Consider the following 19,762-nt stretch of genomic DNA (forward strand, 5'->3'; position numbering starts at 1 on the left):
TCCCTTATATAAAATGGCATAGTATTTGCATATAACCTATGTGTATCCTCCTGTATACTTTAAATCATCTCTAGATTACTTATAATACCTAATATGATGTAAATGCCATGTAAACAGTTGTTACACAGTACTGTATTGTTTTGGGAATAATAATAACACGTGAGGTAAACAATGCTCAAACAACTAGTGCTGGAGAGAGCTGAGGATCTGTGAAGTGGCAGGAGGCTACAGCACGGTGTGCATGTACACCACTTCATTCACATGAGTGCTGGGTGTGCAGCAAATTCAAGTTTTGCATTTTGGAACCCATGGATAAAGACGGTTGACTTGTATACAGAGTTTGGTACTGTTCACGGTTCCAGACACCCATGGCAGTCTTGGAACGTATCCCTTGCGGATAAGGGGGAATTACTGTATACTTTTTTCTCTTACACTGGAAATCATGGTTCTTAATAACAATATTTACTTATTCCTTTATCCTATAGCATACATCAAAGAGTTGATCACCCTTGCTGTTGAGTTGATCCAACTCATAGCATCCCTATAGGGCATAGTGGAACTGTCCTATGGGATTTTCTAGGCTGTAATCTTTATGGGGGCAGACTGCTATATCTTCCTCTTACATAGTGGCTGTTGGGTTCGAACCACTGACCTTTCAGTTAGCAGCCGAGTGCTTTAGCCACTGCACCACCAGTGCTCCTTAATTAGGTGGTCTTAAGTAAGAATACAGGCCTTCCAGGACAGGAATCATTCCCAAAGACAACTCATCAGACATGGATTGGACTGGACAATAGGTTGGAGAGAGATGCTGATGAAGAGTGAGCTACTTGTATCAGGTGGACACTTGAGACTATGTTGTCATCTGTCTAGAGGGGAGATGGGAGGGCAGAGGGGGTTAGAAACTGGCAAAACCGTCACGAAAGGAGAGACTGGAAGGAGGGAGTGGGCTGACTCATTAGGGGGAGAGTCAGTGGGAGTATGTAGTAAGGTGTATATAAGTTTATATGTGAGAGACTGACTTGATTTGTAAACTTTCACTTAAAGCAATATAAAAATTATTAAAAAAAAAAAAAGAATATAGGCCTGACTGTTCAAGATGTATGGCGATTTTGGAATTTAATATTTGGAATACATGAAATCATCCAAAATGCATTTGTATCAGTGAAAGTATAGGCCAAAAGTTTATGGGGGAAGGCCACTCTTTTGGGGCACTAACTACTTAGGGGGCTTATAGAATCTTAAAAAGAGTTAATGGGAATATAATTCTCTGTTTTTAAAAATGTGGTCATATGAGCTGCAGCACTGGTATCACATTGGAACTTTAAGGAAATGCTGAATCTCAGATTACCTCAGACCTACTCATACAGAATCTCCATTTTTAACTAGATCTCAGGTGATTCACATGCACATTTTAGTTTGAGAATCTCTGATGTATTTATTCTCAGGGTATAACTTTGGGAAATAGGACAGTTTGCCTCTTTAAGTGATTAATAATAATAACTGATGCTTAAAAAAAAAACTTAATGTATCAAAAAATGTAATAAATTGTGCACTTGAACGGACTCAAAGAAGTCCTAAAGATAATCAAAAGTTAAAAATTTCAAAATGTAGTCCAAAAAATTTTTTTGTTGGATGAGATTGTTATTCAGGCCATAAAAATTTATGTTTTCATTATGGTAGCATATAGCAACTGGCTCTTCATTTACCATTTATGCCAAGGAGCACTCATCTCTCTCTAACTTTACGATTTTGATTGCTGTTACCTTAAAAATAACTTATTCTTTGCCTTGTTCAAAAAGAATTTAGGATAGCTTTGTCATTTTTGTTGTAAACCAATAGTTGAAGGAATTTATGTATTTGTGTAATACATGTATATTTATAGTTAAAGAAAAGTACATTATTATATATCAAACTTTTAACATTTTAGTATCTTTCAAAATGACTTTATTAGTTATTTATAGATTATAGCATTGTTTGTTACAGTATTACTGAGTATATATTGCAGCATTAGAGATTAAGTAGTCATTTTGTGTTTCAGATCTTGGTAATGTTCTAACTACTACAAATGCCAAAACCATGAATGGTAAAGCTGAGAGCAGTGATAGTGGAGCTGAGTCAGAGGAAGAAGAGGCCCGAGAAGAAGTGAAAGGAGCAGAACAAAGTGATAATGGTAATACTTGGACAATGGGCTAATAATTTTACATTAAGATAAAAGGATATGGAAGGGTTTGGGTTGTTCTGGGATTGAAGGAGATTACTGCATGTGATGAGATGTTAGCTGTTGATCCTATAGCCAGATTTGCTGATACAGGGACAGTCAGCCTTATGCACAGGTGGAAAATAAGTGTTAATTGAAGGCTGAGAAGAATAGGCTACTGTGCCATGTGTGGTGCCTGAGATGTTACATTAGCATTTTATTCACCAGTTGTCATTGATGTTGATTCTTACTCATGGCAACCCCATGTGTGTCAGAGTAGAACTGTGTTTCATAGCGTTTTCAATGGCTGATTTTCAGTAGATCTCCAGGCCTTTCGTCCAAGGCTTCTCTGAGTGAACTCAATCTGCCAACCTTTCAGTTAGCTCTGAGTTTGTTAACTGTTTATACCACACAGGGAGTCAAGAAATTTATTAGTCTGAGGTATCGTTTCATTATGAATATGCATGTGCAGCCAAAGAGGGGAGACAAGCTAAACTCTCAATATCTTATCAAGAATAGAATGGAAAAAGAGAATAGGATAAAGGCAGATGTTTTGATGAAGAGGAGAGATTGGAATCATAGGGTACTGTATTAAGGGTACTCACCCAAAGATGAGACAGGCCCATAAAACAAAACGAGACTAAAGGGGCACACTAGCCCAGGGCCAAGGACTAAAGGCAGGAGGGGACAGGAAAGCTGGTAATAGGGAAGTCAGGGTGGAGAAGGGAGAGTGTTAACTTGTCGTGGGGTTGTTAACCAAGGTCAAGAGTACCAGTGATTAATGGGAAGACTTTTTTAGAAAGAGGAGGCAGGAAGACACTAAAGCAAATGTTAACTTAGTTTCGCCTTCAATTTTCAGTAAGATATGATGAATGATACCTTCTTTGATGGATCTTCTTATAATTACGGGGATCCAATTGCACTGCTAGGTTTTATAGAGCAACTTGCCTATGCTTGAGAGAGTTTAAAGACCTTGAGAGTTTCTCTCTTAAAGGGCTCTAGAAGATTCATAGGGAACTGAAGCAGTTTTGAAGTCAACAAAGTTTGGGTGAGTTTGCAGCAAATGATAAACCCCTTTTCACAGAGCACGCTATATCAGATCCAAGTAGGAAATGCTGCAAAGGGATTTTGATAGGTTGAGGAAATGACTCATGGATGTTAGAAAACACAGAAGCTGTAGAAGATGCAGAAGTTGACCATTGTGAACTTTCATGAATCTCTCAATTTTTCTCGTAAAAGATAAGAAAATGATGAAGAAATCAGCAGACCATAACAATTTGGAAATTATTGTCACTAATGGCTACGATAAAGACAGCTTTGTTCAGGATGTACAGAATGACCTTCATGCTAGTTCTTCCCTGAATGGCAAAAGCACTGAAGAAGTAAAACCCGTAGAGCAAAACTTCGAAGAAACTGTAAAAACTACCATCTGCATTCACCAAGGTACTGTCCCATAATAATTCTTCATCCAGTCCTTTTCCTATGAATGCAATAATATTCTTTTACTAAGTTTTAGGATATTTAGGAGCAATTTAGGATAAAGTACTCTCATCAAGTAGTATCTTAGGGCTTATTAATAGTGTGAGGGCTTTAGCTTAGAAGGACAGTGAATTAGGGTCAGGGTTATATTTTTTGGGGGGACATTTTTTATTGTGTTACTATATGACATTACAAAATAAAATGTTTGAAATTTTTACATTTATTTAAGCTAAACCTCTGACAATATGATGCCTTTGCTGTAATTCAGTCAGGAATATCATTTCTTAATTTAACAACCAAACTTGAGTACTTGAATCCCAGATTTAGGTTTCCTATCTTGATAGTTTTCTGTTACAAGGATATTAGGTTTTGTAATTTTTGATCTGGACAGTATTTTCCTATAATTCAATGATAAAATAGTTTGTAATCTTTTCAAGGAAAAATTACCAGCTAAACTTAAAGTATTGGTAAATTTTAAAAAGTTTGACTTAGCATAAATCATATTTGTCTCCCAATATGAAAACATTTTAGAACTGACGAATTTTGAAAATGGAATAAATGCATGCTACTTGTATTAGAGCATATTCTACCTGGACACTTTTTAAATTATATTTAGATACAACTGATGATCATGTTGAAGATGTTTCAGGAATTCAGCATTTGACCAGTGATTCAGACAGTGAAGTTTACTGTGATTCTATGGAGCAATTTGGACAAGAAGAGGTAAAAAAAAAAAAAGAAATTACATTTTCTAATTGGCAAGTTTTCAAAGTGGTATATCAGAATTAATATACAACTCTGTTAATAGGTATACATGCTGTCCATCTCTTTGAAAACATCTTTAAAATCTTTAAACGTTTGTACTTTTAATTATTTTTTGCGAATTAAAAAAACCCCTGAATATTGTAAGAAATTTTAATGATATTTAAATATGTTATAGCATAATATATATATGTTTGTATTTATAAATATTCTGGGAGATGTGGAATGGGAAAGGAGATGGGAAATTCTTTATGCTAGTCTCTGTGTTTGAAACATTAACCTTCAAGAAAATTGAATAATTTTTTCAAACAAATCTCTTCTTTACATTGACTTTAATACATTGAACTGAAAGCTTGAGTGGAAATAATATTCAAATCTCAGTTAAGTAAGATTCAGTATTAGAAGCTAACATTAAAAATTTTTTTAATAAAAAATACATAATTCTTTTCCTGTTTGACAGGTTTTTCTAATAAATGACTAGGATAGCCTTGACAGCTGTATTTATGCATGATTTTTCTACATTTTCCCTATTCTAACACAGTTTAGGGGTGTCATAAAGAAAATCATTTACCTTTTGCCTTCCTAAAAGAATGGTTGAAATGTTTTCTTTTTGTGTTTTTCCCGGGTATTCTTCTCATAATGCAATTAAATCTATCCCTTTGTTTTCTCAAATTTTAAAAACACATGAATATGTGTATATATAAGTATATATATATATATACATGTATAAAATGAGCTTTAGGAGAAAGTTTACAGAACAAATTAGTTTCTCATTAAACAGTTATTATACATATTGTTTTGTGACCTTGGTTGCCAACCCCGTGATGTGTCAACACTCTTCCCTTCTTGACCTCGGGTTCCCCATTTCTGTTTGTCTGGCTTTCCTGTCCCTTCCTGCCATCTGGGCTGGTGTGCCCATTTAGTCTTGTATACATGGTTGAACTACTTTTGTTATTGTGTGTTTTATAAGCCTGTCTAATCTTTGGCTGAAGCGTGAACTTCAGGAGTGACTTCAGTACTGAGTTAAAAGGGTGTCCGGGGACCATACTCTCAGGGTTTTTATAGTTTCTGTCAGACCAGTAAGACTGGTCATTTTTTGTAAGTTAGAATTTTGTTCTGCATTTTTCTCCAGCTCTGTCTGGGACCCTCTGTTGTGATCTCTATCAGAGCAGTCAGTGGTAGTAACTGGGCACCATGTAGCTATGCTGGACTCAGTCTGGTGGAGGCTGTGGTAGTCGTGGTCCATTGGTCTTTTGGACTAATATTTTCCTTGTGTCTTTGGTTTTCTTCATTCTCCCTCACTCCAGATGGGGTGGGACCAGTATAAGTATTTTAGACAGCTGCTCACAAGCTTTTAAGACCCCAGGTGCTTCTCACTAAAGTAGGATGTAGAATATTTTCTTTATAAATGATGTTATGACAGTTATACTACATGTCCCCTGAGACCATGGTCCCTAGCCCTCAACCCAGTAACTCAGTCCCTCAGGAAGTTCCAATGTGTCTATGAAGCTTGTATGACTTTGCGTTGGTCAAGTTTTGCTGGCTTCCCCAGTATTATGTACTGTCTTACCCTTCACCAAAGTTAACACTTGTCTGTTGCCCAGTTAGTGCTGTTTCTTCCCGCTTTACCTCTCCCTGGTAACTGTCAAAGATTGTTTCTGTGTATAAGCTTTTTCATAAAACCCAAAAAAAACCACTGCCGTCGAGTCGAGTCGATTCCGACCCATAGTGACCCTATAGGACAGAGTAGAACTGCCCCATAGAGTTTCCAAGGAGCGCCTGGCAGATTTGAACTGCGGCCTCTTGGTTAGCAGCTGTAGCACTTAACCACTACGCCACCAGAGTTTCCAAACTTTTTCATAAGCTTTTATAGTAGTGGTCTCATACAGTATTTGTCCTTTTGTGATTGACTGTTTTCACTCAGCATAATACCCTCCAGATTCATCCATGTTGTGAGATGCTTCACAGATTCACCATTGTTTGTTTGTTTTTTTTTTAGTTTTTATTGTGCTTTAAGTGAAAGTTTACAAATCAAGTCAGTCTCTCACACAAAAACTTATATACACCTTGCTACATACTCCCACTTGCTCTCCCCCTAATGAGACAACCTGCTCCCTCCCCCCACTCTCTCTTTTCATGTCCATTTCACCAGCTTCTAACCCCCTCTACCCTCTCATCTCCCCTCCAGGGAGGAGAGGCCAACATAGTCTTAAGTACCCATCTGATCCAAGAAGCTCACTCCTCACCAGCATCCCTCTCCAACCTATTGTCCAGTCCAACCCCTGTCTGAAGAGTTGGCTTTGGGAATGGTTCCTGTCCTGGGCCAACAGAAGGTCTGGGGGCCATGACCACTGGGGTCCTTCCAGTCTCAGTCAGACCATTAAGTCTGGACTTTTTCTGAGAATTTGGAGTCTGCATCCCACTGCTGTCCTGCTCCCTCAGGGGCTCTCTGTTGTGTTCCAGCTCAGGGCATTCGGTTGTAGCTGGGCACCATCTAGCTCTTCTGGTCTCAAGTCGATGTAGCCTCTGGTTTATGTGGCCCTTTCTGTCTCTTGGGCTCATAATTACCTTGTGTCCTTGGTGTTCTTCATTCTCCTTTGATCCAGGTGGGTTGAGACCAATTGGTGCATCTTAGATGGCCACTTGCTAGCATTTAAGACCCCAGGCGCCTCTCTCCAAGGTGGGAAGCAGAATGTTTCCTTAATAGATTTTATTATGCCAATTGACTTAGATGTCCCCTGAGACCATGGTCCCCAAACCCCTGCCCTTGCAACACTGGCCTTCCAAGCATTCAGTTTATTCCAGAAACTTATTTGCTTTTGGTTTAGTCCAGTTGTGCTGACCTCACCTGTATTGTGTGTTATCTTTCTGTCACCTAAAGTAGTTCTTATCTACTATCTAATTAGTGAATACCCCCTACCCCCTCTCATAACCATCAAAGAATATTTTCTTCCCTGTTGAAACTATTTCTTGAGTTCTTATAATAGTGGTCTTATACAATATTTGTCCTTTTGCAACTAATTTCACTCAGCATAATGCCTTCCAGATTCCTCCATGTTATGAAATGTTTCACAGATTCATTACTGTCCTTTATCGATAACATAGTATTCCATTGTGTGACTATACCATAATTTATTTATCCATTCATCCATCGATGGGTACCTTGATTGCTTCTGTCTTTTTGCTATTGTAAACAGTGTTGCAGTGAACATGGGTGTGCATACATCTGTTCGTGTAAAGGCTCTTATTTCTCTAGGATATATTCCAAGGAGTGGGATTGCTAGATCATATGGTACTTCTATGTCTAACTTTTTCATCTTTTTTTTTTAATAATTTTTATTGTGCTTTACATGAAAGTTACAAGTCAAGTCAGTCTGACACATACAAGCTTATATACTCCTTACTCCATACTCCCACTTACTCTGCCCCTAATGAGTCAGCCCGCTCCCTCCTTCCAGTCTCTCCTTTCGTGACGGTTTCTAACCCTCTCTACCCTCCCATCTCCCCTCCAGACAGGAGACGCCAGCACAGTCTGAAGTGTCCACCTGATACAAGTAGCTCACTCTTCATCACCGTCTGTCTCCAATCCATTGTCCAGTCTCTTCCATGTCTGACGAGTTGTCTTCAGGAATGGTTCCTGTCCTAGGCCAACAGAAGGTTTGGGGACCATGACTGCCGGGATTCTTCTAGTCTCAGTCAGACCATTAAGCCTGGTCTTTTTATGAGAATTTGGGGTCTGCATCCCACTGATCTCCTGCTCCCTCAGGGGTTCTCTGTTGTGCTCCCTGTCAGGGCAGTCATCGGTCGTGGCCGGGCACCATCTAGTTCTTCTGGTCTCAGGATGATGTAAGTCTCTGGTTCATATGGCCCTTTCTCTCTCTTGGGCTCGTAATCACCTTGTGTCCTTGGTGTTCTTCATTCTCCTTTGATCCAGGTGGGTTGAGACCGATTGATGCATCTTAGATGGCCGCTTGTTAGCATTTAAGACCCCAGACGCCACACTTCAAAGTGGGATGCAGAATGTTTTCATAATAGAGTTATTTTGCCAATTGACTTAGAAGTCCCCTTAAGCCATAGCCCCCAAACCCCCGCCCTTGCTCCGCTTACCGTCGAAGCATTCAGTTTATCCCGGAAACTTCTTTGCTTATGGTCCAGTCCAGTTGAGCTGACCTTCCATGTATTGAGTATTGTCCTTCCCTTCACCTAAAGAAGTTCTTATCTACTAACTAATCCGTAAATAACCCTCTTCCACCCTCCCTTCCTCCCCGCCTCGTAACCACAAAAGTATGTGTTCTTCTCAGTTTATACTATTTCTCAAGATCTTATAATAGTGGTCTTGCACAATATTTGTCCTTTTGCCTCTGACTAATTTCACTCAGCATAATGCCTTCCAGGTTCCTTCATGTTATGAAATGTTTCACAGATTTGTCACTGTTCTTTATCGATGCATAGTATTCCATTGTGTGAATATACCATAATTTATTTAACCATTCATCCACTGATGAACACCTTGGTTGCTTCCAGCTTTTTGCTATTGTAAACAGAGCTGCAATAAACATGGGTGTGCATATATCTGTTTGTGTGAAGGCTCTTGTTTCTCTAGGGTATATTCCGAGGAGTGGGATTTCTGGGTTGTATGGTAGTTCTATTTCTAACTTTTTAAGAAAATGCCAGATAGACTTCCAAAGTGGTTGTACCATTTTACATTCCCAACAGCAGTGTATAAGAGTTCCAATCTCTCTGCAGCCTCTCCAACATTTATTATTTTGTGTTTTTTGGATTAATGCCAGCCTTTTTTTCTGTTGTTGGAGTGAGATGGAATCTCGTCGTGGTTTTGATTTGCATTTCTCTAGTGGCTAATGATCATGAGCATTTCCTCATGTATCTGTTAGCTGCCTGAATATCTTCTTTAGTGAAGTGCGTGTTCATATCCTTTGCCCACTTCTTGACTGGGTTGTTTGTCTTTTTGTGGTTGAGTTTTAACGGGATCATATAGATTTTAGAGATCAGGCGCTAGTCGGAGATGTCATAGCTGAAAATTTTTTCCCAATCTGTAGGTGGTCTTTTTACTCTTTTGGTGAAGTCTTTAGATGACCATAGGTGTTTGATTTTTAGGAGCTCCCAGTTGTCTGGTTTCTCTTCGTCAGTTTTGGTAATGTTGTGTATTCTGTTTATGCCTTGTATTAGGGCTCCTAAGGTTGTCCCTATCTTTTCTTCCATGATCTTTATCGCTTTAGTCTTTCTGTTTAGGTCTTTGATCCACTTGGAGTTAGTTTTTGTGCATGATGTGAAGTATGGGTCCTGTTTCATTTTTTTGCAAATGGATATCCAGTTATGCCCCCACCATTTGTTAAAAAGACTGTCTTTTCCCCAATTAACTGACACAGGGCCTTTGTCAAATATCAGCTGCTCATATGTGGATGGATTTATATCTGGGTTCTCAATTCTCTTCGTTGGTCTATGTGTCTGTTGTTGTACCAGTACCAGGCTGTTTTGACTACTGTGGCTGTATAATAGGTTCTGAAATCAGGTAGAGTGAGGCCTCCCACTTTCTTCTTCTTTTTCAGTAATGCTTTACTTATCCGGGGCTTCTTTCCCTTCCATATGAAGTTGGTGATTTGTTTCTCCATCACATTAAAAAATGTCATTGGAATTTAGATCGGAAGTGCATTGTATGTATAGATGGCTTTTGGTAGAATAGACATTTTTACTATGTTAAGTCTTCCTATCCATGAGCAAGGTATGTTTTTCCACTTATGTAGGTCCTTTTTAGTTTCTTGCAGTAGTACTTTGTAGTTTCCCTTGTATAGGTCTTTTACATCTTTGGTAAGATTTATTCCTAAGTATTTTATCTTCTTGGGGGCTACTGTGAATGGTATTGGTTTGGCGATTTCCTCTTCGATGTTCTTTTTGTTGATGTAGAGAAATCTAAGTGATTTTTTTTTTTAATAACTTTTATTAAACTTCAAGTGAACGTTTACAAATCCAATCAGTCTGTCACATATAAGTTTACATACATCTTACTCCATACTCCCACTTGCTCTCCCCCTCTTGAGTCAGCCCTTTCAGTCTCTCCTTTCTTGACAATTTTGCCGGCTTCCCTCTCTCTCTATCCTCCCATTCCCCCTCCTGACAAGAGTTGCCAACACAATCTCAAGTGTCCATCTGAGATAATTAGCTCAATCTTCATCAGCGTCTCTCTCCCACCCGATGACCAGTCCCTTTCAAGTCTGATGAGTTGTCTTCGGGGATGGTTCCTGTCCTGTGCTAACAGAAGGTCTGGGGACCATGGCTGCCGGGATTCCTCTAGTCTCAGTCAGACTATTAAGTTTGGTCTTTTTCTGAGAATTTGGGGTCTGTATCCCACTGATCTCCTGCTCCCTCAGGGGTCCTCTGCTGTGCTCCCTGTCAGGGCAGTCATCGATTGTGGCCGGGCACCAACTAGTTCTTCTGGTCTCAGGATGATGTAGGTCTCTGGTTTATGTGGCCCTTTCTGTCTCTTGGGCTCTTAGTTGTCGTGTGGCCTTGGTGTTCTTCATTTTCCTTTGCTCCAGGTGGGTTGAGACCAATTGATGTATCTTAGATGGCTGCTTGTTAGCATTTAAGACCCCAGACGGCACATTTCAAAGTGAGATGCAGAATGATTTCATAATAGAATTATTTTGCCAATTGACTTAGAAGTCCCCGCAAACCATGTTCCCCAGACCCCCGCCCTTGCTCCGCTGACCTTTGAAGCATTCATTTTATCCCGGAAACTTCTTTGCTTTTGGTCCAGTCCAGTTGAGCTGACCTTCCATGTATTGAGTGTTGTCTTTCCCTTCACCTAAAGCAGTTCTTATCTACTGATTAATCAATAAAAAACCCTCTCCCACCCTCCCTCCCTCCCCTCCTCGTAACCACAAAAGTATGTGTTCTCTCCAAGTGATTTTTGTATGTTTATCTTATAACCTGAGACTCTGCCAAACTCTTCTATTAGTTTCAGTAGTTTTCTGGAGGATTCCTTAGGGTTTTCTGTGCATAAGATCATGTCATCTGCAAATAGAGATAATTTTACTTCCTCCTTGCCAATCCGAATGCCCTTTATTTCTTTGTCTAGCCTATTTGCTCTGGCTAAGACCTCTAGCACAATGTTGAATAAGAGTGGTGATAAAGGGCATCCTTGTCTGGTTCCCGTTCTCAAGGAAAATGCTTTCAGGCTCTCTCCATTTAGAGTGATGTTGGCTGCTGGCTTCCTTTATTATGTTGAGGAGTTTTCCTTCCATTCCTATTTTGCTGAGACTTTTTATCACGAATGGGTGTTGGACTTTGTGAAATGCCTTTTCTGCATCAATTGATAAGATCATGTGGTTTTTGTCTTTTGTTTTATTTATATGGTGGATTACATTAATGGTTTTTCATACCCGGTATAAATCCCACTTGGTCGTGGTGGATTATTCATTTGATATTTTGTTCAATTCTTTTGGCTGGAATTTTGTTGAGGATTTTTGCACCTATGTTCATGAGGGATACAGGTGTGTAATTTTCTTTTTTTGTGGTGTCTTTACCTGGTTTTGGTATCAGGGATATGGTGGCTTCATAGAATGAGTTAGGTAGTATTCCATCATTTTCTATGCTTTGAAATACCTTTAGTAGTAGTGGTGTTAACTCTTCTCTGAAAGTTTGGTAGAACTCTGCAGTGAAGCCGTCCGGGCCAGGGCTTTTTTTTGTTGGGAGTTGTTTGATTACCTTTTCAATCTCTTTTTTTGTTATGGGTCTATTTAGTTGTTCTACTTCTGATTGTGTTAGTTTAGGTAGGTAGTGTTTTTCTAGGAATTCATCCATTTCTTCTAGGTTTTCAAATTTGTTAGAGTATAATTTTTCATAATAACCTGATATGATTCTTTTAATTTCAGCTGGGTCTGTTGTGATATGGCCCATCTCGTCTCTTATTCGAGTTATTTGTTTCCTTTCCTGTATTTCTTTAGTCAGTCTAGCCAATGGTTTATCAATTTTGTTAATTTTTTTCAAAGAACCCGCTTTTGGCTTTAATTCTTCCAATTGTTTTTCTGTTCTCTAATTCATTTAGTTCAGCTCTAATTTTTATTATTTGTTTTCCTCTGGTGCCTGATGGATTCTTTTGTTGCCTGCTTTCTTTTTGTTCAAGTTGTAGGGACCGTTCTCCGATTTTGGCTTTTTCTTCTTTAGGTATGTGTGCATTTATTGATATAAATTGACCTCGGAGCAGTGCTTTTGCTGTGTCCCAGAGGTTTTAATAGGAAGTGTTTTCATTCTCATTGCATTCTATGAATTTCTTTATTGCCTCCTTAACGTCTTCTATAACCCAGTCTTTTTTGAGCAGGGTATTGTTCAGTTTCCAATTATTTGATTTCTTTTCTGTGATTTTTCTGTTATTGATTTCCACTTTTATGGCCTTATGGTCTGAGAAGATGCTTTGTAATATTTCGATGTTTTGGATTCTGCAAAGGTTTGTTTTATGACCTAATATGTGGTCTATTCTAGAGAATGTTCCGTGTGCGCTAGAAAAAAAAAGTATACTTTGCAGCTGTTGGGTGGAGTGTTCTGTATAAGTCAATGAGGTCAAGTTTGTTGATTGTAGCAATTAGGTCTTCCGTGTCTCTATTGAGCTTCTTACTGGATGTCCTGTCCTTCTCCGAAAGTGGTGTGTTGAAGTCTCCTACTATAATTGTGGATGTGTCTATCCCACTTTTCAGTTCTGTTAAAGTTTGTTTTATGTATCTTGTAGCCCTGTCATCGGGTGCATAAATATTTAATATGGTTATATCTTCCTGCTCAACTGTCCCTTTAGTCATTATGTAGTGTCCTTCTTTATCCTTTGTGGTGAATTTAACTTTTACGTCTCTTTTGTCAGAAATTAATATTGCTACTCTTGCTCTTTTTTGCTTGTTGTTTGCTTGATATGTATTTTTCCATCCTTTGAATTTTAGTTTGTTTGTGTCTCTAAGTCTAAGGTGTGTCTCTTGTAGGCAGCATATAGATGGATCGTGTTTCTTTATTCAGTCTGAGACTCTCTGTCTCTTTATTGGTGCATTTAGTCCATTTACATTCAGCGTAATTATAGATAAGTATGTGTTTAGTGCTGTCATTTTGATGCCTTTTTGTGTGTGCTGTTGACAATTTCATTTTTCCTCTTACTTTTTTGTGCTGAGATGTTTTTCTTTGTAAATTCTGTGTTCCTCATTTTCATAGTAGTTGAATTTATGTTTGCTGAGTCGTTATGTTTTTCTTGGTTTTTATTGTGAGTTATGGAATTGTTAGACCTCTTTGGGGTTACCTTAATATTTATCCCTATTTTTCTAAATAAAAACCTAAGTTGTATTGTCCTATATCGCCCTGCTTTTCTCTCCATATGGCAGTTCTGTGCCTCCTGTATTTAGTCCCTCTTTTTGATTATTGTGATCTTTTACATATTGACTTCAATGTTCCCCTGTTTTGAGCATTTTTTTCTTTTTAAAATTAATCTTAATTTGTTTTTGTGATTTCTCTATTTGAGTTGATATCAGGATGTTCTGTTCTGTGACATTGTGTTGTACTGGTATCTGATATTATTGATTTTCTGACCAAACAGTTTCCTTTTTTAGTATTTCTTGTTGCTTTGGTCTGGTTTTTGCAAATTCTCTAAGCTTGTGTTTATCTGTAAATGTTGTAATTTCACCTTCATATTTGAGAGAGAGTTTTGCTGGATATATGATCCTTGGCTGGCAGTTTTTCTCCTTCAGTGCTCTATATATGTTGTCCCATTGCCTTCTTGCCTGCATGGTTTCTGCTGAGTAGTCTGAACTTATTCTTATTGATTCTCCTTTGTAGGAGACCTTTCTTTTATCCCTGGCTACTTTTAAAATTTTCTCTTTATCTTTGGTTTTGGCAAGTTTGATGATAATATGTCTTGGTGATTTTCTTTTTGGATCAATCTTATATGGAGTTCGATGAGCATCTTGGATAGATATCCTTTCGTCTTTCATGATTTCAGGGAAGTTTTCTGCCAATAGATCTTCAACTATTCTCTCTGTATTTTCTGTTACCCCTCCATGTTCTGGGACTCCAATCACATGCAAGTTATTCTTCTTGATAGAGTCCCACATGATTCTTAGGGTTTCTTCATTTTTTTTAATTCTTTTATCTGATTTTTTTCAGCTATATTTGTGTCAATTCCTTTATCCTCCAGGTCCGCCACTCTGCATTCCAAGTGCTCGATTCTGCTCCTCTGACTTCCTATTGAGTTGTCTAATTCTGTAATTTTACTGTTAATCTTTTGGATTTCTGAATGCTGTCTCTCTATGGATTCTTGCAACTTATTAATTTTTCCAGTATGTTCTTGAATAATCTTTTTGATTTCTTCAACTGCTTTATCAGTGTGTTCCTTGGCTTTTTCTGTAAAGTGCTTTATTTCATTTCTGAGTTCATCTCTGATGTCTTGAAGCATTCTGTAAATTAGTTTTTTATATTCTGCATCTGGCAATTCCAGGATTGTATCTACATTTGGGAAAGATTTTGATTCTTTAATTTGGGGAGTTGTAGAAGCAATCATGGTCTGCTTCTTTATGTGGTTTGATATCAACTGCTGTCTCCGAGCCGTCTGTAAGATAGTGTAATGATTTATTTTATATTTGCTCACTGAGTTTTATCTTGTTTTGTTTTCTTTCAATATACGTAGATGGGCTACTAGATTGCGCTGTCTTGATTGTTGTAGCCCTTGAATCACTTATGTCCTACAGGAAGCGGGCCTGACCCTTGGGGGAAATCTCGACCTAGTCAACGCGCACAGACTACACACCCCTCAGGAATCTCAGCTGGTTTGGGCTGTTACCAGATATATAAGCCTAAGAGTCCATTCACTATTCTTGAGTAGAATCTGATTTTGGGTCACCAAGTGTGTGGTGCAGACTGTCACCTATCCACCTAGAGGAGTAGTGGTGATAGTTGTGTACACCAGATTCTACTAGCAGCAGGGGGTCACACTCCAGGGGCAGCAGGATGCTTACAGGGTTCCCCCAAGTACCAGTGAGGTAGGTGTGTCTCTATTCCTAAAGCACTTTGGTGGGTGGGCTCTGCAGCTGTACCTTAGGCACCCAATGCATGTACCTTTGCAGATTGGTAGGTGTCACCATCCTCAGACCCCTAAGGCAGGAGGCTAGGTGGTCTGGGGGGAGCTTCAGCCCTCAGTTCCCCTTTGTGGGTCAGTGAGGGCTCTGATTAATGGTACAGATATCAGACCTGGGAAACTTGTCTTTCCAGTAATCCGCTAAAACAATTACAATCAGATCCCTATCAGAATTGCCTTTGTATTATAATAGCCACCTTGTTCCCTGTAGGGATGAAAGCCCAAGACTGTGGGTCTCATATGCTTGGCTGGAGCTGGTTCTATATTTTTAGTCCAATTTCAGGAAGTCGGGGAAGTATTTTTGGTTCCTGGGTTTTTTGTAGCTGCTCCTCTCAGGCCAGGAGAATGGGTTAGGAAAAGACCAAAAAAAAAAAAAAAAAACCCACAGAGCACTTCACTCTATGGCTCAGGAAATTCCAATGTTAATGAAGCCGCCTGGGAAGGGGAGGGGAGGGATCAGATAGATAGGACAGAGTAGCACCCCAGAATATAGGCAAAGTTACTTATTTTGCTTGGAGATGACGGTTTTATCTGAGATTCCTGAGGGGTGTGTAGTCTGTGCGCGTTGGCTAGGTCGAGATTTCCCCCAAGGGTCAGGCCCGCTTCCTGTGCTTGTGCTGTCTCAGAAGCGGTGGTTAGTTCCTCCACTCCCAGTCCAAAGCCCAGCACCAAGTTTCCCCGGCTGGGACGCCGCATTCCAGGCTCCAAAACCAGTCGCTGCCTCCCGGTGACTTCTCCTCCTGTCAGCTGCGTCACTGCGCTGCCTGCGTGCACTGGCTGGGCTTTCCCCAAGGTCACTTCTGGGGGCTAGGGCTGCGTCCCGTGTTTGCGCTGTCTCAGGATGCTGTGCTCAGCTTCCTTGTGCCCAGTCCAAAGCCTGGCGCCAAGGTTTTCTGACTGGGACGCTGGCTCCAGGCTCCAAAAACAGTCGTTGCTTCCCCGTGATTGCTCGTTCTCAGTCCCTGTCACTCAGGTCAAGTCTTTAGATCTGTGTTTGATGGTCAGGGTTTGTAGATTGTCATGTATGTGATTGATTCACTTGTTTTTCCAAGTCTTTGTTGCAAGAGTGATCCGAGTTAGCTTCTATCTAGTTAGCCATCTTGGCCCCTCTCACCATTGTTTTTTATTGTTGCATAGTGTTCCATTGTGTGTATGTACCACAGTTTATTTATCCATTCATCTGTTGATGGGCACTTAGGTTGTTTCCATCTTTTTGCTATTATGAATAATGCTGAGGTGAACATGGGCGTGGATATATTTATTTGTGCGACGCCTCTTATTCCTCCAGAATGTATCCCTAGGAGTGGGAATGCTGGATCATATGGTATTTCTATTTCTAGCTTTCTAAGGAAGTGCCATATTGTTGTCCAAAATGGTTGAACCATGTTGCTTTCCCTCAAGCAGTGCATAAGAATTTAATCTCCCTGCCGCCTCTCCAACGTTCTTTATTTCCTGTTTTTTTTATTTGTGGCAATAATGTCGGGGTAAGATGGTATCTCATTGTAGTCTTGTTTAATGGCTAGTGATCTCGAGCATTTCCTCATGTGTCTGTTAGCCACCTGAATGTCTTCTTTGGTGAAGTGTCTGTTCATATCCTTTGCCCATTTTTGAACTGGATTTTTTGTCTTTTTGTTGTAGAGGTGTCGGGTTTTCCTACAGATTTTAGAGATTATATGTTTGTTGGATATGTCATAGCCAAGAAGTTTTGCCCAGACTTTAGGTTCTCTTTTTACTCTTTTTGTGAAGTATTTTGATTAGCATACGTAATTTTTAGAAGGTCCCAGTTATCTAGCTTATCTTGTGTTTGTGTATTGTTAGTTATGGTTTATATCTTATTTATGCCTTATATTAGGGCCTCTCAAGTTAACTGGAAACCTTGGTGGCATAGTGGTTAAGAGTTCAACTGCTAATCCAGCAGGCCCTCCTTGGAATCCTAATGAGGCAGTTCTGCTCTGTCTTGTAGGGTCACTATGAGTTGAAATCGACTTGACCGCAACTGATTTGGTTTTGTTTTTTTTTGATAGTGTTGACCCTATTTTGTCTTCCATGATCTTTATAGTTTTGGGTGTTATATTTGGTCTTCGATCCATTTTGAATTAGTTTTTGTGTATGGTGTGAGGTATGGGCCCTGTTTCATTTTTTTACAGGTGGATATCTAGTTTTGCCAGCACCATTTGTTAAAGAGACTGTCTTTTCCCCATTTAATATACTTTGGACCTTTGTCAAAGATCAGGTGAACCAGGCTGTTTTGACTACCGTGGCTGTATAGTAGGTTCTGAGGCCTAGTAGTGTAAGGCCTCCTACTTTTTTCTTCTTCAATAATGCTTTATTTATCCAGGGTCTCTTTCTTTTCTGTGTAAAGTTAACGATTAGTTTTTCCCGCTCGTTAAAGAATGTGTTGGTATTTGGATTGGGATTGCATGTATTTGTAGATTGCTTTGTGTAAAATTGACAAATTCACAATGTTGAGTCTACCTATCCATGAGCATATGTTTTTTCATTTATTTAGGTCTCTTTTGATTTCTTGCAGTAGTGTTTTGTAGTTTTCTTTGTAGAGGTGTTTTATATCCCTGGTTAGATTTATTCCCAAGTATTTTATTTTTTTAAGGGGCTATTATAAATGGCATGAAAAAATATTTTAAAGCTAAGATCAGACACAAATGAACAGTGTAGAGGGGAAAAATAATGAGGAGGCCAAACTGAGAATGAGCTGAAATTAATGAAAAACGATGAAAGCCCAGATCCCCTTTTGTTTTTTCTTTTTAAAAAGATTTGTTTAGAGAAGATTGCTGAGAAAGGACAGTTTAGGAATTAATCTCAGTAGGTGTCTGGCTGCTAAACTCTTGGTTTGTTCCTGTGTTCTCTATTAATCAATCGTTGATTAGTAGACTAAAATCCCTCATAGGGCTCTGCCCTGATCTGACTTCCTGCCTACCTTTCTGGCTTTGTGTGTGTGTGTTTAATTCTTTTCTTTTATTTATTGTTTTCAAAGTAATGAGTGAGTTTTCTGGCATCCTTCAATTTGGGCCTCGTGAATATTTTAGGGCAATCATTATGAAGTTGTGAATTAAATTTGTTTCATTTGTTCTAATGTGCTTCAGTTATTGTCCTTATGATGCTCAAATTGTCCCATATTTGGCCTGTAGAAGTCTATTCAAGTTGGCTTTTGAATCCTTTTGATACAAACCCAGTAGCCTTTGAAAACTTCCTTGGTTCACCTCTTTGGCCTCTTTTTTACAACCTTCTTCTCTTTGCTCTTTGTTCATCAGCCACCCTAGCCTTCTCTCTGTTCCGCTAATATGTCATGTCCCTCCCCCTCCCCATCTCCTAACCCCAGAATCTTAACATTTATTGTGCCTGGAACGTACCTCCTCCCCATATACTGAGTTAACTCCTGCACAGCCCTTAAACGCTAACTTATCCTGAAGGAAATCTTTTCAGATAAGATACAGCCCCACCTAATCACCACCATCACCAGGTCTAGATTAATTATAGGCTGGCGTCCACTAATTTGCTACGTAGGTTCTTTCTAAAATGTATGTAAATAGTCTTCCATTATCAATTCTGAAGTCCCTGAGAATCAAGGTGCTTTTCAAGTCCTTTTTGTGGGCTGCTAATAGCACATTTGTAGTTCACCTGCAATGATTTGAACATTTTCCTTTTCTCATTGTTTTCTATCTGTGAAAGTATTTTTAAAAGTCTATAATAGCCTCTTGAATTTGTCATTTAAGCATACCCCCACACACTCCACAAGCAAGCAGTAATTTTTAATCCTTGGTATATATTTATTTTGTTCCAGTAAAGTGTTTTAAAAAAGCCTTATGATGTGGTGCTTGGGATTTGCTTCAGAATAATTCACTGGGAGTGCGAATAAGGATAACAAGTGAAATTAGAGTGGTCCTGAAGTGATAATTGTTGAAACTGGGTGATTAGTACTCTACTTGTATCAAAAAAACCCAAAAAACTTTATGTATGTTTAAAATTTTCTATAGTTAAACATTTAAAAGTGAGCTTTGTAGCTTTCTGTGGAATACTTTTTCCTTGTATTTTTTTCTAACTAATATTGTCTATGTGGTATTTTTTTTTTTTTTTACTTTTTTTCCCTCTATCAGAATGTTTAGTTATGTTATGTGTACAATTGTGTCATCATCCTATTTGCCATGTGGCTCAGTTATCATTCTATAAAAAGTTCTTCCCTGCTGTAC

At 38.9% G+C, this 19,762-nt stretch overlaps 1 protein-coding gene across 6 annotated transcripts in view; it reads left to right on the forward strand.

Moving 5' to 3' along the window:
* The window catches only part of ACBD5 (acyl-CoA binding domain containing 5), a 71,487-nt gene that overhangs the window by 34,293 nt on the left and 17,432 nt on the right, over positions 1 to 19,762 (forward strand). For all 6 annotated transcript variants that reach the window (XM_010590661.3, XM_023548848.2, XM_010590658.3 and 3 more), the window contains 3 exons: positions 2,039 to 2,170; positions 3,437 to 3,640; positions 4,293 to 4,399. In XM_010590661.3, the coding sequence (XP_010588963.2) occupies positions 2,039 to 2,170; positions 3,437 to 3,640; positions 4,293 to 4,399 (443 nt within the window). The remainder of the gene's footprint in view (positions 1 to 2,038; positions 2,171 to 3,436; positions 3,641 to 4,292; positions 4,400 to 19,762) is intronic.

Source organism: Loxodonta africana, chromosome 4 (assembly GCF_030014295.1).
Source record: "Loxodonta africana isolate mLoxAfr1 chromosome 4, mLoxAfr1.hap2, whole genome shotgun sequence".
NCBI classification, from domain to species: Eukaryota; Metazoa; Chordata; class Mammalia; order Proboscidea; family Elephantidae; genus Loxodonta; species Loxodonta africana.